We start from the raw sequence: 18322 nt of genomic DNA on the forward strand, positions 1-18322 counted from the left end.
CCTCAAAAATTTGACTGTTCACTATTTAAATTACAGCAATGCTTTTGTTTGTGTACAAACAGCAGTCTCTATTCCAAAAGGAGTGTTAATTTTAAAAGTCATTCTGTGTCTTTAGATTGCCAGAAAGACTCCTRAAGGCATTTTCACTGTCTTCCAGGGTCTGGGTCCTGCAATTTCATGGATGCAGACTTGCAGGTCTCTTTCATACCCCTGTGTGGTCAGGTCCATGCTGTCACCCCACAGGCCATAGAACCTGCCATCTTCTCCTATYCTTAGTCTGGAAGCAAACTGGATTTTAATAGATCAATGTAAAAATGATTAATGCGTGCCAGGGAAATGGGTGCCAGTCCTAGTGACCCTTGAAAGCTCAAAAAATTAGGAACATACTGGGGAAACAAGTAAAATCCTCCTCAAAGCATACGAGGACAGTGAATAGCATCTTTTAAAGGAACTGTAACTAATAATTGATTTCCACATTTCTCCACACTCAGTATAATCAAAATTCTTGTTTTAGAACCTTTTTCCAGATAAATACATCTAAAAGTCTAACGATTCCAAAACTCAGTCTATTGCACATGATAGAAGCTTGTTGTAGYAAAACTGGTCTTTCTGCTGTTCATGATCAAGCCATAAACTAATCCACTGTTCCAGATATCAAATTAAAACAAGACCCTTGTTTTACTTCCCTCCTGCCCAGACAATAGATACTGTTCCTCAAATTATAGAAGTYCAGACCGTCTTACTTTATCAGACATACAGTTTCTCACAAGATATTTCAAAGGGCAATCCTTGCACACTCAGTCTCAAGCAAACACTTAGGATGCTCTGTGTTATGTCTCTTTTGGCTGCTTTTAATCAGGTCACCCCTGTACTTGTGCTCACACCACAGGCCTCCCTGAACCTTTACCTTGCTTCTTGCAAATCTGCCCTTGCATTCCTTCCCTGCCCCCCTGGACGTGTCGTATCTTCGCTTAGACCACTGTGTCTTCTTTCACAGCGACAGCCGTGATAACACTTGCACACATATTTAGTATCTAGAGATCTGTCCGAACGCAGTGATACATCTGCAGAATTACTGTCTGGCTGCAACCTCGTGGTGTTGTGCCACACTCTAGTGTTGTTGGATCCTCTGGTGGTGATGTGCTTCTTGCAGCAGGGAATATGCAATTTTATTCTGATCTGCACGGAGTTTTTCAGACTTGGGCACTGTTAATGTACAGCATGAACTCGTGTCTCTGTTGCTGCAGACTGCGGCCGCCTCCACCCAGATTGGGGTTGATGGCCATGTGGTTCGCAGCTCCCGCAGGATGGCCCTGGGACGGCATGGCCGTAAGACTGTGGCCACTGCCTGCCGCTGCCCGGTGGCCATGGGCGAGCAGTCAGTCCCTCAGATGGGAGCCCCAGGCACCCACGGAGGGAGGTCACCTGGCTGTACTGCCCCGCTCTGCTCCACACAAAGCCGGGCACTCACGGCCCACGATGACTGCTTTTGCTCTGGACACACACCACCAACGTGATACACGACATCAATTTGGCGGGGGGCGGGAAGGARAAAAAGAGGAGAAAAATCCCCAGCAGGAACTAGGCAGAAGCGCGTGTTCCGCTCGCTGCCGCTCCCCGGCCTGGTCCGGCCTCCCCGCGTCGAGACAGCGCCCGAGGCACCGCTGCGCTCCGCGCCCGACGACGGCGACCCCAAGGCCCCGGCCGCGGGAGGGAGCTGCGGGGAGCCTGGCASCCCCGGCCCCGGAGCGGGCTCGGCACAGCTCGGCACAGCCGCGGCGGGGCGGGGGCGGGCGGTGCCGCCGTCAGTCAGCGGGCGCGGCGGGGCGGTGCCAGAGCGGGTTGGCGGAGCCGCCGGGGGCGGGGCGGGGGCAGCGCCGGCGGCGGGCACGGCACCGCCGAGGCGCTGAGGAGGCGAGCTCGGTCGGGGCAGCGGGTTCGTGAGCGCGGCGGGACGGGCGCACGGCGGAGAGCTGGGCGTCGCGGCGACAGCTGCTGTCCGGCGGCGGGAGAGAGGCGGTGGCGGCCCCGCCGCTCCTACTGCTCCTGCTGCAGCTGCTGCCACCGCTGCTGCCGCTGAGGTAAAGCGAGTCCCGCTGCATCCGCCGCAGCTGGTGCTACCCCTGGGGCGGCTGCCGGGGCAGGGGAGCGCTGCGGGATGGGGCGGTGCGGGGCCGTGCGGCCGCCTGGGAGCCGAGCACCGGCCGCCCCTGCGGGGTGACAGTCCGAGCGGCAGCGCCGCCCCGTGCAACTTTTTCCCCGGTGCGGGGCGGACTGTGGCGCCGCCGAGCCCTCCGGCGCGGCAGGCCCGGGCGGGCCGCCCGCTGCGGCCGAGGCCGAGCCCCGGGGACGGTGCAGCCTCTCCCCCGGCGGCCGGGAATGGCCGGGTACGGTGCTTCCTGGACGGGCTGGGCGAGCGGCGCGCTGCGGCCACCGCGGAGCTGCCCGGCAGCCCCGGTCCCGGTGGCGTGGGGAGCCGGGCTGGTGCCCGCGCCGGGATGACGCCCCGAGGCGGCGGAAGGGGTGTCCGTTCGGATCGCTGGGGCGGCAGCGGGCGGCGCGGTGTCCTGCCCGCCTGTAGCCGGGGCTCCGCCATCGTCCCCGCGCCGCCGGCGAGCGCCGGCTCGGCGCAGCCCTGCCCCGGCGGCGGAGGGGCTGCACCCCGAGCACCGGCCCCTGGAGAGCGGCTGCTCTGCGGCGGGGACTGCGTGTCTGTTCGGGGCTACGGAGTCGTTAACCTGCCGGCCTCCCAAACGGGACGGAAGTTCAGACTTACTGCTTTSCTAAGTTTCTAAATTATCATTAGTAGTGTAATGGTTGTGCTGAAGTAGTCTTGAYGCTCACCTGCCTTCTTCCATAGTTTGCAGTCTTTAGAAGGTCTTTGAGATGTTTTAGAATGCGATGTGCTGTTCAGCACTTAGTGTCTATGTATTTGGACTTGTTTAAAGTCTTGTGATCTGCACAGGTTYAAAATAATTATTTCAGATTGAAAGCGATATAAAGGTATTACTTCGTGATACATGACGGACTTAATCTTTTGTACGAAATAGTGTTCTGATGTGGTACTTGGTTGTCTCCACTTGGAGAGCGGTAGCATAGTACTTACGAGAAAGCTGCAGTTTGAGTCACAGGTGTGTAGACACCTAGTGGGGAGAAGAGTTAGTCTCAAAGCAAATTTCCCCACTTACCCTTCAATTTTTATTATTTTAGGGTCTTTCTGAATATGTGAGTCGGCTCTTCTGTCTACCAAGCTCATACTACCAAGCAGTGGAAGGAAAGCTTGTGCTAGACATTGTTATTAAWTTTTTTAATATAAAGGTGAAGAAAATCTTTGCATCTTGTGTTACCACTAACAYATGCACACCCCTCTGGTTGGGCTGGTACAAATGTGTGTGCATATGCTGTGTAGAAGTTTGAATTCTCTGGCAGCAAGGGAATGATAGCTTGTGTGGGATGAAACACCTGGGTACCAGTGCAGTGGGAGCCAGATGTAATTTTTAGCAGGGGAAGAAATGGAGGGTGAAGGGGAAGGTTTCATGTCCCTTTCCTTTTCAACCTAAATTTGTAGGAATGTCTTGAGTTTTTCTGCTGAATTTTAAATTTTGTAACTGCTGAAATGCCCAATGTAAATCATTCTGCTGAGAGACCGAAATTCTGTCTGAACTTAGGAATCTTTCAGTGGGATCAAGCTCTTAGATAGTAAATAAAAAACAAATGAACATTGATTCTCTTACAACACTTCTTCCTTCTTTTCCATCTGACCAGCCAAATGGAAATCCAGTAATACAGCATCTCAAATATAACAGTATTTCTCCCCTGATGTGTTTGGTGTAGTTGTTTTGATCGATTTAAGATGATGTCCAAGCTATTTATTTTAGGTCTAGTTAGTCTGAATCAAAATGCCTGAATGTAGAAGCCACGTAACTTCACTTGGAATAAAGGGAATTTGTACAGGATCTTAGGAGAGCAATCTAAGAGGGCTTCTTGGGTGTTACTGAGCAGGTGTGGAAAACTGATGCTTGTCCCTCTGTTGGGTCTATCTGCAAAGTTCTTGAACTCAGTTCATCCCTAAACCTGGCATATATTAACARTTGAAAAAAGCATAAATCCAAGAAGTTCAGAATGGCTCACTCAGAGGAGTGTCTCCAGATACATGAACCATAGATCAGTCAGGAGGTCRGATGCTGAGAACTCTGAACAGAGGATCGTTCTGGTAAGTGACTGTGAACAGACACTGCAGCTCAGAGCTCCAAGGAAAACTGCTACCATAACTGCCTTGAGTTTTTCCAATCTGATGCATGTTTTGAGTTTTTAAAACATGCTTTAAAACAGTCATAAGAAGTTTTTATGTTACTACAACGTTTCCAGTTCTGTATTTCGAGAAGATGCATAAGAGACACAAGTACTCATTTTAAATATATGGCTATAAAGTTGCTATGATACATTCGATAATAAAAGATCAGAGCAGTAGGTCAAGTCAGTTAAATTATGCACTGTTTAGAAGACTTCGTTGCCTGCCAAAATGCCCATAGGCAGTAGGAGTTAAATAAGTAGTTGTAGCAGAGCACTTGTTGAACATTTCTTAAAAAGAAAATAAATATTTCAGAGTATTTAAAGTAATCAAAGTGGTAATTTTCTAGTAGGCTTTGCTGTGTGCATAGTTGGTTTTGATTGGAAACATTTATATTAGTCTCAACACTTGGGTCTAGAGTGTTTAAGTGCATTTTGTTCTCTTGCTATATGAAATAGGAGAAATCCATGCTTTTGTAAAGGCTTCTCTGCTGTTTAGCTGATATATTGATACTTCTGTTTTTTCCCCAGTTCTTGTCAGTAAACTTTTCTGTGGTAGAACAGGCAAAATGAAATGTCRGTGAAACTATTCACGTTAATTGCAAGGTCTGTGATGTTTAGTAGCATCAGGTAAGCAGCATAGTTTGGTTTTTCAGAAGTGGCTGCAGAAATTTCTWATTAAAATTTTGATGGGAGCTGGATGCCTAATACATGTGGATAGTTGTTAAAATAAATACTTGTGTGCAAGCTTTTGAAATAGGAAGTGTAATTCAGACTCAGATAATCCTTTCCTACAGCAAAAACTGGTTGCATGGGTTGATAAGGAAGTTCTAGAATTTAACAAGATTTTCTTCTGTGCTCTGTCACGAGAGATGTTGTGCAACATGCTGCAGGGACCTGATGGACTGAAGAGGAGCCACATATAAATTAGGGATCATGTTCATTCACTGGCACAGAAAGCCCACATGCATTCTTACAAACACTTCTTAGCTTGTCAGTTAGTCATATTTCAAAGGACTTGATGACTGAGACATTAGAAAAAATGGTGTGGAAAAGAGCTGTCAGATGTTCCCTGTTCCAGCCCTGTCTACTCGAGTCTCTTTACAATTTAAGAAGGGAGTGTTTCACCAAAAAAAAAGAGCTTTCTGTACATTGAGTACGTAGTAAAACAGTCAATATTTTACCTGCTGGTATTACACAGCTCCCTCTGGTCTTTTATTCAGCTGTAGCTTAGGAGTTGCAATGCAACTTCGAGTAGTTAGCTTTTTCTGGTTTCCAGTATAGCTTTTCAAATTATGATTTGGCTTGTCTTTTTAAGATGAAAATGGGTAACAGTTGAATAATGTTTAGAAAGCTTTCACTGTTCTATATGTCTTAAAGCAACTGCCCTCTAAATAGATTTGGTTTTTAGTAATATTTTTTTTTTACTTTATGGTTGGGCAACCTTGAGCCAAAAGTTCAGGCCTGTGTTCTCTTGCCTTTAATGTAATTTAAGCATACACCCTGATACTTGACTCCTGCTAGGGCTGCTTAGGTGGTCTGGGTGTGCCTACTTCAGTTGTTAATTGTTTTTCTAGTATTAWACCATAAACACAGTAAAAAAACATCTGGAAGATGGGGGAGTGGTAAAGCCCCTCTTAAGAAAAAGAAAATGAAATATGGTAGACGTCAAGTAAAAGCACTTTTGAGTCTTTGGTTGTTCTACAGATTGTGAAAAGATATGTTCCTCCAAAAGGTTTTTGAAATACAGGCTTTGGGATSGGGAATGTTGCCCATCCTTGCCCTTGTCATGAACAGGAGGAGACTGAATACCTCAGTGGTCAATGCTAATTACAGTAAGCTCCTCCTCTGTCCTGACCTTTTGTGGAGAAGGGCTGTGGCTTTCTGGCTTCAGGGAGATAGTATATAAAATCTTGCTGCCAGATGAGACACTGCACTAGAGGGATAGCTTGAGGGCTTAGCCCTCTCATCCTGAGACTTTTCAGTAGCCGTAAATCACAGAGAAGGAGGCATGCCTCATACTGTAGGGGTACAAATTGGGTTCAAATATTTTTGACATTTATCCTTTCTGAAAATGCAAACATTATCTGGAGATTCTTTTTTGCGATGTTGCCTGATTTTATTGTTACAAAGGTTCTTTTGTGGGATATGGTCTTTGCCAAGGTTGCAGAAAGCTTAGGTCATAGGTAGAATCCCAAGTTCACAATCATCAAGAGAATGTGAAATTATTTCATCTTCACTTTTCTCTTCTCTTTCCAGGAAAAGCATGTGTGCGGAGTTTGGTGGCAGAATATTTCAGGTACGTGGGCAGTCTGTGGCAGATACATCTGAAGCAAGTGTGACTGGCTGAAGAGGTGGCTGAATTTGGAGACACAGAAGTGCTGGCAAGCCCAGGAAGATAACTAATTGGAAGAATATTGCTAGACACAGAAGAAGTGGAACACTTACTTCTGCAACAGACAGTGACTCAGGATAAATACATCGGTAAAATCATCAGCCGTGAAAAGAAAGACTTTGGTGTTTTTCATTCTCTGGTGGATTGCATTACTTACAGACATTTTCGTTATCCCATTTAATACATCTTGAATTTCTCTGTATATAAAACTATAACTGGACAATTGCATTTTGATACTGTTTAATAACACTTTTGAATGTTAAATCATTTGCCAAGATGAGTGCTGAGGGATATCAATACAGAGCTTTATATGACTACAAAAAAGAGCGAGAAGAAGACATTGACTTGCACTTAGGAGATATATTAACTGTGAATAAAGGTACCTTATTAGCACTTGGATTCAGTGAAGGGGAAGAAGCAAAGCCTGAGGAAATTGGTTGGTTGAATGGCTTTAATGAAACCACAGGGGAGAGGGGGGATTTCCCAGGAACTTACGTAGAGTACATCGGAAGAAAAAAAATATCTCCCCCCACTCCAAAGCCTCGTCCTCCTCGGCCTCTTCCAGTAGCACCAAGTCCTGCGAAAGCTGAAGCAGAGAGTGAGCAACCAGGTCAGTACTCAGAAGGTGTGTGTGTATCCCCATGGTTCCAGGTATTTCTGTTTTATACATTTGACTGTACATTCATGTGTATAGGACCTGCTGGTCAGTCTTTTTAGTCTAYGGCTCATTTGAGTCAACTGAGAATTGTTTCTACATCATAATATTTAGCTCATACACATTGTAGTTTCATGTGTTTTGTCTCAGGCACAGGGGCAAATGACATACTATGAATTACATACATTACAGGTTAGAAAGTATGCTTATAATTCTCCACTGTAAAAATTTAAATGGAAAATGAGCCAGTTAACATTTATTTTAGGTTTCTAAGAAACTGATTGAAGTGTGTCCTATTGCGGTTCATCCAACTCACTACTGAGAAAGTTCTTGGTGATTCCAGTAGCATGTGTTCTAAATAAACAATATGTTCTTACCACAAATCTCTTGCTAGTAGCAAAAATTGTATTCTGGTCCTGGGGTGTTGGCTACCTATGGCATTAAAGGTAACAACAAATACTCTAAAATGGAAAATGAAATGATAATAAAGTGAAATTCAGTCTTAGCGTTTTTGGGAGGTATGGCATGCTGCAGAAGAAAATAGCCCTTATATGAAAAAGGTTAAACAAAGGAAATATCTTCCTAAGTTGCTTTCTCACTTACGTTTGCAATAGTATGTTAGGCAGAACTCAGAATTTGATCAGAACTCTTCTKTTAAGAGAAGAAAAACAAAATCTCTTTTATAATTGGAAAATTTTTGGGGTAAAAAAAACCAAAACAAACACTCTTCCTCCAAGTGATTTTGTCTCCTTTACTTTCTGACACTCAGGTAGTTGGGTTTTACATATCAGTAAGCCAAGTTCATCTTAGAATAGACTTTATCTGAGAAGGCTAGGCTTATATTACTTCAACTTTAACACTTCACAAATTCTCRGGGTTTCTAGCTGCAGGAAGTAAGAGTTGTAGTATGTGATCATGATTTTCACAGTGACACCATAGTAATGAATAGTAGCATCACATTGCCTATGTAGAAATGTTTGCAGCATYGCTTGCAAATTTATGGTATCAGTTTCTCAGCTTCCATCCCCTGTGCATACAAGTTTATATGTAATTGTGCTGATAACCAGCAAAGATAAGAGCAGAAATACAGAAAACTGAATGTTGCAATGACGTTAAGCTGGCAGAAACATTCCCCTTTGTGGGGACTTAATAGAGAGTCAATCTGGACTGGTTCATATAGCAAGGTCCTGAAGCAGTGTACCAACCATTGCTTGCAAGTCTGCAGTGCCTAGATGCAAATCATTGTTCAGATGAAGGCGAGGGCACATGAAGATGTAGTGGTATTTCAGGTTATACTATCCCTGTCTCTTAAATCGTTGAACTCCSAACTGCTGGTCATTACAGTCTCATGTTTTGTCTTTTATGAGAGTAGTTCTGAAAATGGGGTATTTGCCTTTGAAAAGGAAAAGCTGTTTCTTTGATCGTTCCTTGTATTTGATATGAATGTGTGCTGCTCGGTAACACTGACTGTTTTCTTAACCCACCTGTGGAGAAAGTTGTCACTGTCCTGTGTAACTGCGAAGTAAACCTGGCCCTTTGAATAGACACCTTAATGCTGACAGGTCATTTTGAGCAGCAGAGAACAGAAAGGAAATCCCATTCTTTACATGTGCATGCTGTGGTGGTGCAGCAACATCCCCGGCTTTGATGGGTTTATTGGTTTAAAAAGCAGCACTTTGTAACTTCCTTGGTTTCTGTACTCATGTTTGCTTGATGCTTCTGTTCACAGCTCCACACTGTGAGCTGGCCACAGCACTACACTGGGAAGTCCTGGTGTTAATCTTGCAGTTTCCAAGCCTGCCCCAGGACTGCCTTTGTAACAGACTTTTATGGGAGTTTTGGCTGCTGAGTTTTCCTTACTTTAGGAAATTCTGCTGCAGATTTGGGGTCTCCGCTTATATGTAACTTTCCATGTGGGGTTTATTGCCTTTAGACGATGTACTATTTACATGCTATATGTTTAATACCATGGGACTGTGGGAATTTGAGAAAAAAAAATGTTCTGATTTAGCTGGGAATCTTCATCTCAAAGTCTGTACACATAATCCTACTGTGCTCCAAAATGTTTAAGAATCATCTTGCAATCCAACCTCGTTTTCTTCTGATAAAAAAAAAAAAGCGTCCCCCAGCTTCTTTAGAATTAAAGATTTTAAGCTTCATGTAAGAGGCTACACACCTTTATAATGGCCTAAAACCAGGGATTAGGCCCTTTTTAATAGAAATTTTAACTTCAGGTTTAACTACTATTAAAATAAAGTATGTTTTCATAAAAGAAATGAGGAAAAGTAATGATAAGTAGTTTCTTTACAGATCTTTTTACTGAAGAGGTCTAAGGCAGAGAGTTCATTGAATCTTAGAAACAAATTTGGAAGTGTTGTACTGAAAGAGTATTATAAAATCAAAATGAAGATGGCTTTAAATTAGCAGAATGCTACWAAAAATTTGGTGAAACCAGAGGTGAGGGCAAAAATACAGATCAGATGAAGAAAAATGTAGCAATGTATGTTTGACTTCCAGGTGGCTTCACTATTTTTGTGTGTGTTATTTGGGGCAGGGATTTGCACAGTTAATATTGTCCAGCAGCCAATGTAATGGGCAATAGGCCAAAAGATTCTTCCCAGGATGATATTTCTCTCTACACTCTTAGARTGTATTTAAAATAATGTGTAGTGTGAAACTTGCCTGACCAAATGCAATCAAATTTGCATTTTCACTACATGATGAATTAAAAGTGCTGTGGATTAAAATGATGAATTAATGGGGAACTGTAATTTAAGACTTCTTAAACATGTGTTAGTTACTTGTGGTCTGTATACTTCTTTAATTCCCTTAAGAGTCAATTCTGTATGTACCTCTATTGTGTATAAGGGTATCTGAGTTGAATAACAGTATCAGAAACTGAGATTTCAAAAAATATATTTGCGTACTCATAGGAGTTCCTTTAATTTTACCATATATCTAGGTTTATTTTTTGAAGAAAACACCTTTTAATATTGTCAATACTCTTAAATTAATCACTCTATTGTTTTTTTCCACCTGGAAAAAGCTTGACCACTTGCTCATCAATATCCAGATTGTTTCATATTTAATCTAATTGGTAATATTTAAGCACAATGCTACCGGTATTCACAATGGCTTGTTACTCATACTCAAAAAATCGTAGACATCTGAACAGACTTTGCAGTCAATGAGGCTGATGTCATGGCCAGTGTCTTACACAGTCAGTGTTACTTATAAACAGGGAGCTTCCTAAGTCTTAAAAGTCAATCTGAAAGCAAAAAACCCTTGCTGGTGGTCTCAAATTCCATCAAAACAATTAAATGTTTCACTATAATTATATTTTATTAATGACTTACTTAAATTTCTAGAACCATTGGTGAAGACAAGAATTGTTATTCCTTAGCWGAATTTTAGGAGTATTGCATTTTGCCTGTCTTTCCCTTGTTTTTGTCCATAAAGAACTAGATTTAGTCTGAGGGGATTTTTTTTTTTTTTAATTACATCTGAAAGGCTGTGAAAATAAAGGAGAAACAAAAGCCCTGAGAAGTCTCTACCACTTTCCTSTCTCAGGCCTGATGCATGTTAGAGGTCTGGCAATGCAGATTTAATTCCTCTCACTGGTGTGATGCTCTAAGTGGCCCAACCTGCCAGATTTTTTTTCCCACCAGGCAAGGGTGCCTGGCTGTTGCYGGGAAGATTGAGGTACTTCTAACAGTGGAGTCAGAGCATAGGGCCATCTTTATTCCCTCCTTAGGCATCAAAAGTTTGTGTGAAGTAGTAAAGATTTTACATGACTGGGGGTTTTGGGGGGTTTTGTTTGTTTGATTGTTTGTTTTAAATGGAAGCTTCATCAGGCTGGTTCCTCTCTCTTATCCCACTTATGCTCAACTCTTTGCAAATGAAAAGTGCATARGCTTTACAAAGTCCAGATATGTTTTGCAAATGTTGATTCAGCTCATCTGACATGGCTGCATACATTTAGAGTTGATTCATACGGTATTATTTCTCTTATTTCACCTGGTTTGTGAAAGCTGATCTTAAGCAGACTTTGGAGCATAAAGGTTTGATTGATGGATTGAACTACTTTCAGATTTAGCTAGGAATGGTAAATTCTCACTTTGAAATGAAGATCAGATTGCAGAAGGGCAGACCAGAACTTTGTACAAATAATTTGTCAGTTTTGATGTTTTTGAGCTTCCTGCAACTTCCTGTGTAACTTAAAAGGGTTGTTTATGTTGACACTTTGCACTGTTTCAGCTGATTTTGAGCCTAAAAATAATCTGAAGCTCTTCCTTCGTGTAGTGAAGCTATAAAATAGCTTTRTTCTTTTCTTAAGAAAAACCCCAAACTTTCTTTCACTCTTCTCTTAGAACAGATACAGATCAGTAAGTTACTCAAAGATAATGACACGGAACATTTGGAAACTCTTTCCTCTCACTGACCAGGTTATGCAATATCTGACAGAGATCCAAATTGACAGAGGGCATAAAACGGTCTCTGCGTGATTTAACTGAATGTGTTGTAGGATTTGTTCCTTTAATTATGCTTATTTTAATTAATTAATTAATTAATTAATTAATTAATTAAATTAATTATAAAGCAGTGGAACAATCCATTTGTGCAAATTATCTACATTTGTGTATTGGGGGATGTAAGAGTGAGTGAAATGGAGCAAACCCGGAGCCTCCATTGGGAAGAAATCAGTCATCATATTGCCTGATTTAGGCAAATGGAAGAAGGAAATAATGGGATGAAGTGACAAGTCACTGTCTCATGACAAATACAAATGGTAAATATATTTACCATTCATGCCAGAGCCGCTGAATTCTTTAAGAACCAGTTTGAGTATAAGCCTTTGCCCTTGCTGCCTTTGCCCTGCTGCAGTTGTCAGAACTGCCTTGCAATCATAAACTTTCCCATCAATTGATTTGGACTTGCACCGAGAAATGGGGCAAGYTCCTGCCATAAAGCCTTGCCGGCTTCTTGTGATCCCATTTCTAGGCAAATTTCTAGGTGCCAGGTAAGCGCATGCATCTGAAAAAAACAGAKTTCTTGCCACCTTCAGTATCATGAATGATTGGAAAGATTTTTGCAAGCTGCAGTGAAATGAGATAGAGCATTTTTTTTCACAGTGATAATATCAGGGTTGATAGTAAGTAAAAAAAAGCCTTTGTACGCACCACAGGAAGCACAGGAATAGGTTTTGCAAGTACGGGTACAAACCGCACGTGGATAGTGAGCCCTGGGCAAGTYCAGGATTGATGCATGGCCCCACCTACTGGTTGAGGAGGAAGGAAGCAAGAGGGAGGAAGGCGTTTTAAACCCAGCGTCTTCCGTGTTGGGTTTTAATCCTCACAGGATTAAAATTAAAGTGAGAGAGAGCTTTTTAAAATAATACTTTAATTGAACAATAGGTATTCTGAAAAATATGTCACTTGGGGCACACAGACTCTCCTTTTAATCCTCAAAGGTGATCTTAGCCTGAAAAGGCTTGTGTCGSTGAAATGCATCTTTTTTCCCTTATGTATCAATAAGTCTAATAAAAACAGTGCCTGCTGTTACACATTTTGCATTAAGAAGCTGAAAGGATAAGACACTCCTACTTTGATGCTGTAACAAATGCCTGTTTTGTCTCATACCAATTTTAATATGCCTTKCTATAGTTACAATAGTGGCACTATGTTGAGTGACTTTGCTTACCTCTCTATAACCTTCTGCTATACTGATTTAGACTGCTAATACCTCGTGCTGAAATGAAAGCTCTCAGAGCAGATGTGAAGTATTGCAAAGGTGARTTAGCCTGCAGCTCTTTTGGAATCATCTCTAGTCCTATCCTAGCTAGACACSATCCATCTGGTCCTAGAGCGGTGATCCAGGAACATCTGGAAGAAGCCTTCCCTGGTTAGCAAATAGTTCTTACTTAGGCTTGCATATGATAACATCAGGTTGTGAGTTTCAGCAGTACATGGTAGTAAGTGTTTGCCAAGAATGGATCATTCAGCTCCCTGATCAAATAACCATGCCCACTTAAATAGCTGTGTGATGGCATATATGCATCCARATTTTCTTGTGTGAAAGTACACAGGTCTGTAACTGCAGCTGGCTGTGCAGTGTTTCACATCTGCGTCTTACTCCAAASCTGCTCTCCATGATGAACATCCATGAAATCAATCTGAAGGCTAGAATACAAAGAACTTCTTTATKTTCATAGCTGAGAATGACAAAGGGAATTACACGATAATAAAGACATGCTTATTTTAATTGGGGAAGGATATTAAGTCCTCAAAATACTTTGGTGAGAATCTAATACTTACGAGAAATTACAGAGAATTTTTGGCTTAAAAAAAAATAGTAACTCTGATTAATAGTTGTTGACTTTTGTTCATGCTTTCAGCAAAATACATGTCTAAAATGCAATTCTATTTTGGGATGGCTTAATTAATAGAAGACAGTTGTGTCAATTTTTTTTCTGCGGATTTGTTTTTTTTTAGTTTTTTCATTTTTCCACTTTGTTGTAGAAATGCCTGCATCCTTGGACATTGCCTGAAATCTTTGTAAAGCGTTAGCAGCTGTAACCTTTTGTACTCACTTCAGTGCTTTTTGTTCAGTCTTCTATAAACGTTGTATGCAGCAGTCCATAAGAATAGCACCCAAATATTGTTCTTTATTTTYACATGTTGACCCACTTTGTAAAATAGTTTGCATGTAAGGCAGCAGTAAAAAATGATACTTAAGCTGACAGCTTTTCAGGTAATAAGATCCCCAAGGCAGAGTTTCAAAAACACGCTACTGCCCTGAGCCAGGGAAAGATGTAATTGCATATGGTTTCTACACTTTAAAAATATCTTTTGAGACTATCTTGTGCTTCAAAACTTCTATGTAAACTATGACATGAATGATGAAAAAGGTCTTCARCAGTTCAGTTGGCTGTCAGTCTATTTGCTCATGCAATCCACTAGGTCTATTTGTATACACTCCTCATCATTTGCTATGTTAGAGCATTTTCCAGAGGTGAGTATCTGAGATAGCTTCTTCATTGGAGATTGTGAATGTTGCGGGCAGGAAGTGAAATCTGTCTTTGGATTTGCCATGCTGGTTTCCATCTGTGCTGGCAAATCACTTGGTGGCATCTGGGATGGAAAGATGCTCCTGCATAAGGGAGACCTGTTGCAGGAATGGCAGTTACTTTGCCTTTTTATTTTTTTTTGTCCATATTTTGGAAAGCCGAAGTTAACTGTGCGTCCCTTGAATGTTATGATGCTTCCTTGTAAAACATATACACTTTAAAATTGTAAAGGTAGTGGCCAGAAGCCAAACTATTCCAAGCCAWACTCAAGCACATTAGATTGGCATAATTCAAGTGGTTTCTACCTTGCTCTTTCTCCCCTGTGGAGTTGCATTTTTTGGATGCAGTACGTTTGAACACTGGTTCTGTTGGCTCCTGCTCACAATCTGGGAAGGAAGAAAGGACAGTGCAATCTTAAATATGTAGTCTGAGAGGAAATGCACCTCTGTGCTGGTTTTTGCTGGGATAGAATTACCATGACAACCATGCAACAGGTGTGGCTGCACCAGGTTTGTATGTCTTGTTTGCAAATACAACAGTGGAATTTATTTGTTGGGGTTTGGAGAAAAAACCTAAGTGCTATCACCTGCTTCTTCCAAGATCTCTTCATCCTGCTTGGCTAAGATAGGTGGAGAGCAGATAAGCATGGAGGACTGTTCTTGGCAAGGACTCTTTTTAATGGTACACTGCAAATCCATGTTTCAAAGCATGTTATGGCTTCTCCAGCAGTCTGTCTCAAAGAGAAGGCTCTTAGTTTATGAGGTTACTCTTTTATATGAGATTGCTCTTTTATTTTGAAGTCCTCTTCCTCAGCTCTTTTTTGCTGGACGTAGATGAAAGCACTTGAATTAGGGAATTAATGAAAGAAACCGCTAATTATGCATCATGGTAGATAAAGCTGCACAGCTGTGTCTGGTTTCATTATCTTTCTATCCAGGAACATTCCAGAAATAAGCAGTTGAGGGGAAAAATTTTAGTCTTTTTCCTATTTGCACATGGTGTTCAATCCTGTGATGACACATTCCAATCCACTAGTGCTATTTTTTCATGCAAATTTCATTGCACTTCTTCATGTGTTGTGCTTGGATGGAGACAGGAAAATGTCTTTTGTGTTTATGACCTTACCCTTAAATTGTCTCCTTGCCAAGACACAGCTGCTTGGCACAGGTGAGCAGCAACAGAGACCATGGCAAAACCCTTCATCATTTCCTGCTTTTCTCCTAGTTGACCAGCACATGCTTGAGAGGCATCTGCCTTGSTGCAGTCTGAAGTGAGTCTTCCAGTCTCTGCTGCTACATGGGTCCTCTTGTGAAGGGTTGATGCCCTGTGAGAGCTTCTCTAAAAAAGAGTATTCTTGACTTACCAGGCGTTGTGACTGTTACTGTAATATGGTGTTTCACTTTTCGTTCAGTAGTCATTGCACTGCTTGAATTATAGCCATTCGCTTGAGAGAAATGTCAGAAAATGCCATCCTTTGACATTTTGAAGCAAGTTATTTTGGGTACTTTGAACTAAAATCTGTATAGATGTTTAAGTACAATATAGAATATGTTTGGACCAGTCCAAATCTGCTCCATTGTTCTGAAGCCAGAATAGTGTAGCTAGTCAGTATACTAAATAAGCAATTTTCTTAGGAGGAAAAAGCTTTAGGGAGGCCTTTTACTGCAGTGYAAGCCAGTTCTGAGCATAAATTTTTTTCTAGTCATCCTTGTAATCTGGCCTGGCCAGTAGACAGTATTTTAAGCAACACATATTCTAAACAGCAGGTAGCAAAACATTCTTCTGAAATAACAGAAAATAAAGGACCTCTGTTCATTGAGTGAGGGGTTCTCAAGGGCACAGTGATGAATGTTTCTTTGCTGTATTTATAATTCATCACTGTTGATTGAAAGATTAGCATGYATTCCCCACAACTTTCATGTTTTTCTGACTTCCTCTTAGATCAGACTTTGTGCTGACAATTCTAAATCTGGTAGCCTGTGTAACCTATATCCCCCTACATGAAATGAGAGATTTTCACAATCCCCGTTATTACCAGGACAGTTTTTTGGGATATTAGATCATTGTTTGAATAATGTTTACTGGAGAGCAACTAGCATAAAATCTTGCTTCTTAGCAAATTGAAAGTCTCTTCTATTTTTGATATTAAAACTTTCACTGGAAAAGCTAGTGGGCTGGTGGTGCCTTCCAAAGTGATTTAAGATGCAGGACTTTGAATTGCTTGTACAGTTTAGCAAAAAAGGGGAAGACAGTTACCAACTGTTACGCTTTTTCTCCAGATGTTTCCTCTAAGACAAATATGTAGGTTTTATTATGACACAGAAAGAACATGCCAGTAGACAAGAATGGTTGTTTTGTTGGGGACGTTTTGTGGGGGGTTTTTGGTTTTGGTTTTTTTTTTTTTTTGCTTCTCAATGTCTGTTTGAACTAAATAGCCAGTCAATCAAATACTGTGGTAAGTCATCTTGTAGTTTGGATGGAACCATGCCCATGCTTGTTAATGTGAGTTGCTGTTTTCTAAATAGAGTATTAAAATCTTCATTCAAAATCCTTTTGAATGCAAACTAAAAATAAAATCATTTTAAAGTACTGATGTTCTTGAAAATAATACACATGGTTTGATGTATTTGAAGGTTACTCTTTAAGAAGCTGTAGGTTACTATTCKACTTTCCCTTAAATTGGTGGCAAAACCCTTCTCAGCTTCAGAGGGAACAGGATCAGACCTATAGCCAAGCAGGGCATTGGTACAAATCCCACACCTCTTACTTCTGTTAGGCAAAACTCCCAGTCTTCAGGGTTTGAAGCACACATCTTAGCTCTTTCTGGAAGAGATTTCAGTATACTAGATTGCACAGAATATGAATGTGCATGAAATACTACACCATAAATGCCATTGTAAAGAACAGAAAATGACTGCCCTTTCACACATTTTGAATACAGATAAGGGAAACAATATTGTRAGCACTTCTTCTGCACCTCTATCTCTTCTGAGGACTTGGGCTGATGCAGATCATGTAATTTCACCTGTTTTGAGCACATAACTTCTAGMTAAATTTAAAGCCTGTTATTAATCCATACTGTTTCCTTTAATACTTAATTCTTGATCCCATTAATGTCCATTACAAGGTAAAATTTTGAATTTARTAGGAAAAGATTTTCATCTGGGAAACTACATACATCTAGTTGTATTTGATGATGGCAGTATAGAGAGATTATTTTCACCAAGTAACTTTCTTCCAGTATATTCATAACCCTTCACTGATATGTGTTAAAAATTTGCCCTATGCTGCTAGACACTGGCAGAGCTGACTTTTTCCTTAGGGCTGTTTTGGTAACTAATGTGACAATAATGACAATTCTTATAATTGAGGAAGTGATATAGTGGCAGTTTTATTTGTATATTCTGTATTGTGACAAATTATCATATTTAGAATAAATGCAGAGTTTTATTACCTTGATGCTTGTGCATAAAGAGAATGAACTGCATACTGCAGAGAGAGGAGGAGGGTTAAGGTTAAGGTTTCAAAACTGCATCTAGAATTTGTGTTTATACATATAAGTACAACTTCTTTTATTGTATGCCATCTGACACAATTTTTTAGTGACACAGTTGTCTGGCCCCTTTTCCCACTTATTCTTTTTTTGGTTTTTTTGAYGTGTTCACTGTATTAAAATTGCTTCATTCAGGTTGTTCAATTTGTGTCTTAAACCACCTGTTTTTCACAGCCTTCAGCCTTCTCTCTGGAAACAAGTTTCTTCATTGATACTTCGCTGTTTCCAGTGATACAACTAATAATTGTTTCATAGAACTTCATAATCACAAATGCTAAGTCATCTTTAGGACACTGTTATGAGCAAAGATGCTGTCAYGATTCTGATAAGGAATGAGGTAAACCAAATAAATAATTTTTAAAA

The 18322-nt window shown here is 41.2% G+C and overlaps 1 protein-coding gene across 1 annotated transcript in view; it reads left to right on the plus strand.

The window, feature by feature from the left end:
• The first annotated feature begins 1906 nt into the window (after nt 1–1906).
• LOC130582513 (phosphatidylinositol 3-kinase regulatory subunit alpha-like) overlaps nt 1907–18322 on the plus strand; it is a 56318-nt gene continuing 39902 nt past the window's right edge. The window contains exons 1-2 of the mRNA XM_057381266.1: nt 1907–2081; nt 6550–7295. Of these exons, the coding sequence (XP_057237249.1) occupies nt 6962–7295 (334 nt within the window). The 5' untranslated portion in view covers nt 1907–2081; nt 6550–6961. The remainder of the gene's footprint in view (nt 2082–6549; nt 7296–18322) is intronic.

Source organism: Malurus melanocephalus, unplaced genomic scaffold (assembly GCF_030028575.1).
Source record: "Malurus melanocephalus ecotype Western Australia unplaced genomic scaffold, MMel_1.1 scaffold_503, whole genome shotgun sequence".
NCBI classification, from domain to species: domain Eukaryota; kingdom Metazoa; phylum Chordata; class Aves; order Passeriformes; family Maluridae; genus Malurus; species Malurus melanocephalus.